The sequence below is a fragment of the Haemaphysalis longicornis genome, unplaced genomic scaffold (assembly GCF_048455015.1).
Source record: "Haemaphysalis longicornis isolate Haplotype H1 unplaced genomic scaffold, Haemaphysalis longicornis Haplotype H1 scaffold_8, whole genome shotgun sequence".
Taxonomy (NCBI): Eukaryota; Metazoa; Arthropoda; class Arachnida; order Ixodida; family Ixodidae; genus Haemaphysalis; species Haemaphysalis longicornis.
In genome coordinates, this window is record NW_027526445.1 from 127,469,831 (window position 1) to 127,481,263 (window position 11,433).

Below are 11,433 nucleotides of genomic sequence, written 5' to 3' on the forward strand. Positions count from 1 at the left end.
GTGCTTCGGCGCATGCTATTCTTATTCACGAAGCATTATTTACGGAATCCCCTGACACAAACGTGTAGTAGCGCCTAATTGGCGATAACGAGTCCAGCGATGGCTTCTTTGTGTTCTGACGGCGCAGTGTGGCGCGATTTCCATTCATTCTAGCGCCCTCCCGCTAATTCGAACTCCGCTTAATTCGGACAATTTTCTGTTCCCCTTCGAGTTAGAATTAACCAGCTTTTATTGGAATCTGATCGGAGAGATCGTTTCCATCGACGACCTCTGTGTGGAAAATGTGTTCAGTAAGTGCGGCCAGGTACGCTTGCGATGCTGGCGCGACGTCTGACCTTTTTCGTACACGAATTCCTCCCAGGCGTATTCTTTAAACTGAAGTTTGCTATGGCTAACTGCAAGAAAGCCAACTTTCTCTGATGATGATGATGATAATGATTATGATGGCCGTGGGAGAAGTGAAGATAAGTTAAATAATTTTTGCGATCTGAATCGAACAAAGGTTTATCGCGTAATGGAGCCTGCGTGTATCTCATCGCGCCATTCCGATACAATCGAAGCTGTTTGGATCTGGAGAGGGGTGTGTGGACGTGCAAACTTGCACAGAAAAATGATTCCTTCCCCCCCCCCCCTCCCCACCACCCCGTCTATCGACGACGATGGTTGAACGGTAAACTTTCTTCGTGCGAAATCAAATGGCGAAGGGTCTAAGTCAAAGCTACTGCGATCGAAGGACCGAACTGCGTGCGAGTCAAAGTAAAAGCTCAACGAGTCAAAGTCCAAACAGTCTGCGAGCCGAGACGACAACCAAGGAATCCCTCACGAGAAAGCTTCGAATTCAACCATTATTGACGTTAGACGAAGGGGTGCATGATTTCTTTTTAAAATTCAGATGGATTCGAAGTATAAGTGCTGAAAAGTACGCCTAAAGAGATATGAGAGAAGTATAAGCGAATACGGCAAAAAAATGACTTCGTAGACGGAGATGCCGATCAAGAACGCATGTTCTAGAAACCACACAAGTAATGCTGTCAGCCTGTGGAGTATATGGCAGCTTTTCGCTCTTGGTTGGACAATGTCACAACGCTATGCTGGAAATGGTAGACTGGTGGACACTGTTGAGAGTCCTTCGGTGTACGAACACGCACACGCAGCACACACGGAAACAAACATGCACACACACGCACGCACACACATACGCCCACACGCACGCAGCCTTAAAAGCCTCAAGATTGTATATAGCAGGAAGTCTTCCTAAATTAACTACTGTCTTCATTCACTGCCAATTATACATAACGAAATTATGATTACTTTGTCAAATTCGTTGCTCCTTTATACTCCAACTCGTTATATGGGACCGATCATAATTTTTTGCGGTCGTCTCTATAGAGATGTACCTCATTCAAGGGTGCCTGCATTAGAGTCCAGCGCCGGCTCAGCGTTACCACTAATCCCGAAATATATTCACGAAACCACCGTGGCTGAGAAGCAGCCTTCACATGCTTCACGAGTAGCCCGCTAATCTATCCCCCATTAAAAAGTGGTGAAAAGTAAGGGGGGGGGGGGCGACGGAGCAGCTCGCAATATGCTTCAAGGGACGACCGCGCTCTAATTACGATTCATCGGCGACCACACACACACACGCGTACGAGTTGAGTTCCGTCTCGTGTAGCCGCAGACTTTGTAAAGCTTCCGATGTCCAGGCCGCCATTCGAGAGCGCATTAAAGGGCCGGGGGACGCGTTCCGTAATGAAGAAAGAGATCTGCGGGAAAAGGAAACGGCGCGGTTGTCATAGAGCCCGAATCGATTGCTCCTGGTGGCTCCTACAATATGGCTCTTAGAGGAGTTCCAGGAGCTGTGGCGTTGATTGAGCTTCACGGAGTTTGGGGAGGAAAGAGCGACAGGCGGGTTGCTGCTGCTTAGAGGGTTGCCAAGGTGCACACTAATGAACACGACCCCGCTCGTGTCGGGTAAAGCACGGAGGGAGCTTAGGCGTTGGCCTTGTTACGCGCTACGTCGCACTGATCTGCACCGCCCTCCCAACTCACACCCCTTCCACATCTACGCGGCTTTGCTGCGTTTCAAACGCCAGCTGCGCCTCAGGCTGGGAGCCGGTGGTTATAAGATTGCGCCTGTCTGCATGAACTAATTAGGCGCCGCATATACGCGTGTCTGATATAGTGCTGATAGTTAGAACGAAGAAGTTCCCGAGTTGCTTTATTAAATTTGCCTCATCGATGCGAATCTTGCAGCAGAACGGACGGCTCTGCTCGGTCGGTGCGGGATTCGTAATTTGGAATATAAGACGATGCTCTGTTCGAGGTATTTGTTAAGGAGTTTGAGCGTGTTGGAGTTGAACCTAAGGTTGCGTTATTACTGCGACTAGACAGGCCGCGGGCGCGGTTCATTAAAAGCCACTTCAGCTCCCTCTTTCCGGTCTAGCCAAATGGCTTCGTTGTTTTTTTGGCAATGAGCCTACGATGTGGGGCGTCCGCGTCATTGCGAAAAGGTGTCTTCGCGTCAACATTGTTATTTTCTGCCTACGCTGACCTCGTCGTAAAATTGGGTACCATTGACGTCGGCCCGAGGAGGCGGGGAGGTCCTAGGTGGAATTCCGAAACCACGATGGGACGAACGACACGGCGTGTCCCGGGCGTCGACTCGTCATGTAAGTTCTAACGAGGGTACTCAGAACAACGAGTTGTCAGCTTGTTGTCGCGCGGGCGTTCGCGTCGGCTGTTTGTAACGTATACACTGTTAATGTCGATACGCTTCTGAAAGCTGCCCTATTCTCAGCCTTTATTCAGCGATTGATTGGAATTTTTCTCACGAGTTGTCAATCGAGGTAGCTCGCTGACTCATTTTTTAGCAGTCCAGTCTCAGCCGCAAACTCCCCAGCATTAGACAACGTTTCTCGACAATCGCCGAGACGCCGATTTACACTATCGATGACCAAACGAAAAGCAAAAACAAGATCCATGTATTTGGACGCGACCACAAGGCTCACCCGTCAGGTTGCGGCCAGAGTCCATCCTCGGCAGGGATGTTCCTCCTTTAGAGCGGTCCGCCGAATCCGACGAGGGGTCGCTGAAGTTAGCGGCGCTTGCCAGCGAAAAGCCGCTGTTCCATGTCCAGGCGCACGGCTCTTCCATATCGCACCTCAATCCCGTGGCGCCTCCGAAGCTACCCGTCGTCGTCGGCGCAGCCGTCGACGTCGTCGTCGTAGCAGCGGTGGTTATCCGAAACTGGCGGGCTGGTCGGTGCGGCGGGTCCTGGGCCACAGCGACGTCGTCCAGGACGAATAAAACGACCGCTAGGCCTACCAGGACGAAGGACTGTGCCGCCGCGCGCCGTCCGGGGTTCCTTTGCACCTCACACATGTCGCTACCGTATCACCGACAACCGTCGTCACTCCGAGGGGCCTCTTGTTTCACACACGACCAATCGTCCCACGTGCTGCAAATCAGCTCCCCGAAAAAAGGACTCACTCTCCGCCTTCTTCAGTTCCCGCCTCGCTCTCTTTCAGCGCGACTGGGGACGGAGTTGGGCTCCCTTACGAGAGTCCCGCGTCGAAAGATGTTGTTCGCCGTCGCGCGTAGCGCGGCGTGGATCGACTGCCCATGATGGCGGCGGTGGGATGCTGAGGGACGTACAGCAAAAGCGGGCTTCTCTTTGCCGTCTCCGACGTCGTCGTCGTCACAGCTCGGGCCGAGGGGGAGAGGCTGGCACCGGCGGCTGAAGCGCGCGCTTGTGGCAGGCGCCCAGAACGGCTGCGACGCCCGAGCCGGGGGCTGCGCTGCTGAGTGCGTTGGCGACACGGCGGAGAGGAGCACAAGGAGGAGGAGGAGGAGGAGGAGAGGGCTTGAACCCGCGGAGGAGAGATGAGGAGGGGCGCGCAAACCGGCGCACACCTTAGAGAAGAAAGGCCGCCGCCGCCGTGCTGTGCCGCGGAGTCAAGAGAAGAGCCGATCTGCTGCTGCTGCTGCGGCTGCGACTCGGGCGCTCTTTGGCTGCCGCCTCGCCGCACATTCCCTGCGGCATTCTCGCTCTTCACCTGCTCTCTGCTTTCTCACTCGCCCTCCCCCTTGCGCGATTTCTTTATCCACGTTGCTCAGAAGCGCCCTGGCTGCTTTCGGCAAGACTGAACTCACAAGGAGCCCTGGAGAAGGCTCGAAAGCTGCTGCGGCGGCAAAAGGAACAGTCCCGTCGCTTAGACTTTTCCTTTAATTCTTCGCCTCGCTCTGACACTTCTTGCCCTCCCATACGCAGAGAGGGAACGTCGCTATCCACGTGGGTCGGAGAGAGCGTTGCGCTGGAAGAGAAAAAAAATGAAGAAGAGGAGCTGGGGGGGGGGGGGGGGGTGAGACTTGTGACGTCACGACAGGAGCAGGCGCTGCGCTAAGCACGGGCCGAAACGCGCACGCGCGCGTGGCGAGGAGATGTAGGGAAGGGTGAGTTGCCGCGCGGCATCGGGAGCCGGGATGCGGAAGATGTGGGAGAAGGATGCGCGGGAGCTGAGGGATAAGATGGCGGTGCGCCGGCGGACGCCGCTGGCAACTCTGCTGGCGCTGTCGGCCGCAGCCGGCGCGACGCGGCCCGTTTAAACGCGCTCGAAGCAGCGCCCCCCGCGCCCGCGGGCTGTTGTTCTCAACTTGGAGACCTTTCAATTCGCCAGCACCCGCCGCGATCGAGTTTGTTGCGAGGCGCGCGGCGCCTAGATGTGATTTGTCGTTCTCGGCTGTCGTTGGCCGAGCGGCGCCGATTTCGCTCTGTTTACTGGGCTCTAAAATTAGGATATCTCCGAGTTTGTGGGCTGTCGGTGACACGTGCGCTCGATGAGAACGTACACCGATGTGAAGTCGCTGCACAGTAGAAGCCTCTTCAAAACGATTTCGGTTATTACAGGCTTTTTACAGTTTCTCTCGTTGCGGGGAAGAGGCCTTACTTCAGCGAACGTGGTAAATTTGATTCGAGCCTGGCTCTGGCCCCAACAAGATACACCCTCCCATAGACGACGAAGAAATGTGTTCCTTTCCATTGCTGGATGTCGGCGCTCGCCTTGAATTCGTTGGAAATGATTACATCCATTCTTCGATATCTCTTTCAACGTCTACACTCCACCTTGTTGCATTTTCCCACTCTGTACAGTTTACAATAGCCTATGGTTGCCTATTGCATGATATTCTATTTTAAAGCGAACAAGCATGCGGCCTTCGTAGTCATGCATTACGCCGGAATATGTTTGAGCGACCGTCACCATGCGCAATAAACAGTTCGTTGATTTGGTAATAAACTGCGAGCTTGGATTGGTCATCACCTTGGGCTTGGTCATCACCTCTGGGCTTGGTCATCAAGCTCTTGGTCATCACCCGTTGAACTAGTTCGGAAGAAAGACGGAAGCGTCCGATTTTGTGTCGATTACCGAGCCCTAAACAATATAACTCGTAAAGATGTATACCCGCTGCCGCGTATTGACGACGCCCTTGATACCTTGCAAGGTGCACAATTTTTCTCCAGCTTTGATCTTCGGCCAGGATACTGGCAAATTCCTATGGATGAGGCAGACAAAGAAAAAACAATCTTCGCCACACCAGATGGTCTGTTTGATGCTAGGCGCCTGCCACCTTTGAACGCATGATTGACAATGTTCTTCGTGGCCTAAAATGGAAGAGTTGCCTCTGCTACCTTGACGACATTGTAATCTTTTCTTCTGCCTTTGACGAACACCTTCACCGTCTGGACGTAGTTTCAACGAGCCTGGCCAGTGCTGGCTGGCAAATAAACACCAAAAAGTGTCGCTTTGCGAGCAAATCAATCGAAGTTTTGGGGTATGTCGTCAGCAGTGATGGAATTCGCCTCGATCCCGACAAGATTAACGCCGATGTAATTTTCCGCGACCTCTACGTTAGAAAGACCTCCGAAGTTTTCTGGACTTGGCATCGTACTTCCGTCGGTTCAGCCGTAATTTTGCCCGAAGAGCGTCTGCACTCAACAAACTACTATAGCGTGTGGGATCCCTTTTAACTGGTCTGGTGACTGCGAAGCGGCATTATATATATATATGTATATATATATATATATATATATATATATATATATATATATATATATATATATATATCGCAGATGACCCCACTATTATTTTCTCTCGACCAAACACACTTCAGTAACTATTGCAAATCAAACCTCACTGGCATTGCTGAAGGGAAATTAACACCAACTGTATCAAAAACAAAGGGTATCTTCATTCACACTCAAAATAAACAACTGCAGGACCCCTACCCACAAACAATTCAGGCTGTAGGTGACTTTAACATCTTAGAACCACATTAGTTCCATTAGTTCGGACAGCAACATTACCTCTGGGATAAATAGTCCACCTTCTGCTGTAAGTGCGTTATTGAAGGTAAGGTCTGTAATACCAACTGAGAGAAAATATGGAATTACCCCTCTTTCTTCAAGTCCTATGTAAATTATTGTCAACTTGACTGGGTTGCGACGACCCATTCTTTAAAAAAATGTGCGTATTGCCACAGAAAACTTTGGGAACAATTTTTAATATTCCTAAAAACCTCTGTGTATAATTGGCCGTGTATAACATACATAAAACAAGTATTTTAGCATCATATAAAATAGGTTTACTATTTACTCTTACTTTTACAGAAAAGATTTTTGTTTAGACAAGCAAAACAGTTTTCTAGAACTTGCAAGCCTTACTGAACATACTATAATTGAACCTGCGTGATAACTTGAGAAATAGATCAAAACGTTCTCCAGAAAAAACTTGTAGCTCGCCGAAGTTTAAAATTGTACATCGAATTATAAAAATTTATTACCGATATTATGAATTCAACTTCACGACATCTTATTAGATTTCTTCCAACCTGACACAGACAAATGTCAATTCCGGGTTGTGAACAATGCATACCCTATCTTTGTTTCCATTGTGTTTGTTTTTTCACATGGTAGAAATTATCACCACACCGTCATTGCTTTATATCCGACGGGCCAACAGCTAGACAAGCTCTCTAGAAGAGCTTTTTACCTTGCACCCACAACTTCCTGCGCACACACATTTGTATGTATAGATAAGGTGAAACAGAAATCATTCATTCATTCATTCATTCATTCATTCATTCATTCATTCAAAATACCGTAACTGTAAACTCTTTATTGAAGGGAATAAAAATATAAATAACAAAACTACAACCTCAAAATAAACTACTGAAATACAAACAGCCAATCTTATTCTCCACCTCCACGTGATCAAGGCGACAATAAAAGACCAAAAACAAACAGAAACTCGCATGAAAATTCGTAAAAACCACCAATTTTGTAACGTCGTGCCGCTGCGCAAGACTGGCATAATTGCACAACCTAGGAAATTTAATCGTTTTAATGCATTTGCAGAAAAAAATATGAGTAATCTCACTTTGATTTCACTTTTGTACACGTGGAGGACGAGCGAAGCTGTTACGCACACGGCACCGAGCGGACATAGAGATTCTAACACGCGTAAGAACTTCTTCATTGTGGAAGAACTAAACAAGGCACGTAAGTTAAACCCTTTATGATGATATAGACGTCTTAGTGGTCAATTGGAATGAATTTTGTTGGGGACGTTTTGTTGACTGAGACCGTCTGCCTTTAGTCTACTAACCCAAGATTTTGTTGTATAAATAAATAAATAAATAAATAAATAAATAAATAAATAAATAAATAAATAAATAAATAAATAAATAAATAAATAAATAAATAAATAAATAAATAAATAAATAAAACAAGCGTTACAGACATTTTCTGCAACCATGCTCCTCCCGTAGGCGCCGATGTATTGACTACAGACGGGCATTCTGCAAGGTTTACAACTTCCCTGTTAGATAATTGTCACAAGTAAATGATACTCGGTGTTATGGTATGGTCGTTTGTGTGGCCGATTGTCACAAGTGTTTGTTGGGTTATTTTTGATAAAACCATAGTTACGGATGTTTTCCGCTGAGAATTCGTGAAAAAGTTGGCTTTGACGCAAGGAGCTTTGCTCGTGCACATGTAAACTGCACGGAACACTATCCCTACAAAGCTTCGCTTTAAAGGCATAACAAAGCGAAGAAACAAAAAGTCCCTTAATACAGCTCAACATATCGCAACGCGAACTAAAAACGACGGAAAGTAACCCATTTTGGCTGATGGTACCCAAAAACTGGCTGTAAACAAACTCAAAATGAATATAAGCAACGCAAGGATGCTCGCGCAGTAGTAGACAACACTCGAAATTCCTGTACAATATTTTCTTCACAAAATCACGTGGGCTATGTCAATTGTCGTCGCGCTTTCAATTATACTATGACAACAGGGGTTCTGCGACAAAATGCGTGGTTGCAGAATGTGTGCAAAATGATGCATTATTCTACAGGGGAAATGTTTATTTGGGGTTCCTGCAACATCCAGCTCAAATTAATAGAGGAATATTGTGACCGCATAGAACAAATGTTATTGACTAGTCGATAAAAGTATAAAACCTGGACATCAAAAGAACGACTTACGAAGAAAAGGATTTTGCGCCCAACTTTTGGTAAGTGTGCTCGTATAAGCCATGTTCTTCTGCTTTGAGCCCTCTTTACGCGATATGTTTGTGCGTTATTAAAACTTTTTCTGTGCGGTAAACTGAGGTTGCGTGCAGCCAATAGTCAGCTCGTTCTGCCCTTCAGACCTAAACTCATGAAATCATTAAGTGGGATTGTTCACGTGCACAAAAGAGCAGAAAAATATCTTTCATCGGCCATTACAGTCTGTGAAAGTGGGTGAAAAGCGAAGCTGTATTGGCGACACGACAGTACGGCAGTATTACTAGTTTTGCTATGCATTTAAGATTATTTTTATTTTCTGGCCGCAGTGCAATCACCGCTGTGACGCCCCGTCTTGCGCTCCTCGTTATGGGCCCCCTCTTCCGCCCACTCCGCCGGATCGACGAGACGTTGACGCTTGCGCTCGGCGTCGCGCTCGGCGTTCTACTTCCAGGGCCGCCGGATCGGCCCGATGCTGACGGTTACATTCGGCTGCAGGGGCGCACTCTTGTTCTCTCACCGCCGCGTCGATGACGCTGCAATCCTGCCACTGCTTGCGGCGTCGTTCCCCGTACCAACGCATGATCGGCTGCGAAAGTGTTCTCTTTCCCTTCGTGACCCGCCACGGTGGCTCAGCGGCTAAGGCGTTGCGCTGCTGAGCACGAGGTCGCGGGTTCGATTCCCGGCCGCGGCGGCCGTTTTTCTGATGGAGGCGAAAAACAAAAACGCCCAAATGTACGAGATTTCGGGGCACGTTAAAGATCCCAGGTGGTCAAGATAAATCAGGTGCCCTCCACTACGGCGCGCCTCATCGCCTCCGTTGCGTCGACGCGTTAATCTTTGCAATCAATCAATCACATTTTCTTCTCACGTGACGGAGGGGCTAGCGAGTAATTTTTAAGAATATTTACGCCAGATATCGGCTCTGACATCACAACCAAGGGGAATTTATATTGCCATTTAGCGCTGCGCAAAGTGTCATTCAGGGAGCCCGAGTGCACTGGGCGTAAGTGCTAAATAGGCACGTTTGACAGGGGTATTACTGCGCCATAGAATGGCGCAGTAAGTCACTTTTTTGAAATCGCCCTTTCAAAAACTACTTCCCTATGATGACAGCAACGTTTCTGATCGAGCGAGATCGCGATGAGGTATGATTTGCGCAATCTTTCTGAATAAGTAATGCCGAATGTGGTCTTCATGGTCCCTTTGAGAACATGATATCCCATATAAAGATGTTTTCCTTGGACGCGCAATGCCCCGATTTGAATTTGAAATGAAATTGGAATCTTGAGCAGCTCGTGAACATAACGAAGATGCAAGTGATGGTTGAATAATTAACATACATCTAAAAACGGAAGCCCGAAGGGGCCAGAACCTCTTCGGCACTTCTTAGAGCATGTTCGTTCAGGAGCTTATATACTTCAGCGGTGGCCGCGGGAGTATGGTGACGCCACATGTATTTATAGAAAGGCTGTGTGCGACTACCCCGGCAAATTTCCGTGTCCGTGCGTGTACACCGCCGCGTCGACAAAGAAAGAGTGAAAGCGTGTAATCACTCACTTCTTCTGGGGGCGGGGGGGGGGGGGGGTAGGGGGCGTTGGAAAGAAGGATACGGGGAAGAGTAAGGACTTGTGCTCGTGCCACCAGAAAATGTGCCCGTTCACTGCGCTCTATCGGCATGAGAGACGAGCTTTCTGAGTTGCCTCTGGTACAGTTGCAGGTTCGATGCTTGCTGCTACGGGCCATGCTCGTCGACGAACGCACGATCGGCCTTAGCCACTTCCCGCCGCCGGCGCGCCCATTCTCGCTATAGCCATGCATATATATCATTTTCGAAGAACGCTCGAAAGCTGCGCTCGTCGTCGTTTTCGGCACACGGGGAAGGGCCGATTGATTTCTTTTTTTATTCGGTGGCGTAAGATGAGATTGGGCTAGATTCTATCCGAAAGGTTAACAGGAACTGAAAGGCCGAACGGGATTTCGAAGTGGTTACGTCTCCCGCTCAAAGATGTCTTGCATTACGTTGAGCACTAATTAAAAAAACCAACGGGAGCGACTTCGACATGTATGTTTTGTACGTTTCTCCGTCTGAATTAACGCGTACTTGGAAATTTCTGTCGCGGTTCCGGTTCATTCCCATCGTAGATTGCAATGCACATACGCAGGCAGTTTGTCTTAATAACAATTCGTCTTTTACACCATTCCGGCATAGAACCCGTCTGCGTCACTTGACGGTGAAATGCGTACGACCGTTTTTACGTTTATAATTGAGGGCTACCGACTCACGTTCTCCCGTATATTCAAGAAATTTGTTTCAAAATGAGTTTATGCCATTATTGCGCGATATAAGCAAATGGGGGAGGAGGAGAAGGGGGGAAGATAAAGAGGAACACTACCTGAAAAATAAGTTTGTATGCCCATTGATTACGACATTGTGTCTGCATATAAAAAGAGTTCTTGACGCTCTGTCAAGCAAATCTTCGAGTCCCAGCACACAGACTTCTCCGCATCTAGACAATCGACAAAGGGAAGCACTGTTGTCAGTGATTCTCAAAGTGAAGATTCTTGAGGCGGACGGAAAAGGTGATCACTCGAGTCGAAATTCTGCGCATGTCATTTCAACCACAGACAATGTTCATTTCTTTTTCTTCATTATTTTTCTGGCTATTTTTTAGAGAGCATGTGTGCATACGAGCATGCTTTCATATAAAACGTTCTGATTAGATTCACGTTTCGACGGTAAATGCGGAATCCGTCGGTGCCAATTTTATTCGAAGTGCGCCACTTCCGAGATTTTAGCCGACGGGCGAAGAGCTCTTGAGTGACTTCGAAAGTGCCTGGCCGACCAGTGTTTAGAGCCCACGCACT

At 48.3% G+C, this 11,433-nt stretch overlaps 1 protein-coding gene across 1 annotated transcript in view; it reads right to left on the minus strand.

The window, feature by feature from the left end:
* Alk (Anaplastic lymphoma kinase) overlaps positions 1-4,082 on the minus strand; it is a 209,341-nt gene extending 205,259 nt beyond the window's left edge. The window contains exon 1 of the mRNA XM_077682125.1: positions 3,009-4,082. Coding sequence (XP_077538251.1) covers positions 3,009-3,381 — 373 coding nt within the window. The 5' untranslated portion in view covers positions 3,382-4,082. The remainder of the gene's footprint in view (positions 1-3,008) is intronic.
* Positions 4,083-11,433: the final 7,351 nt, after the last annotated feature.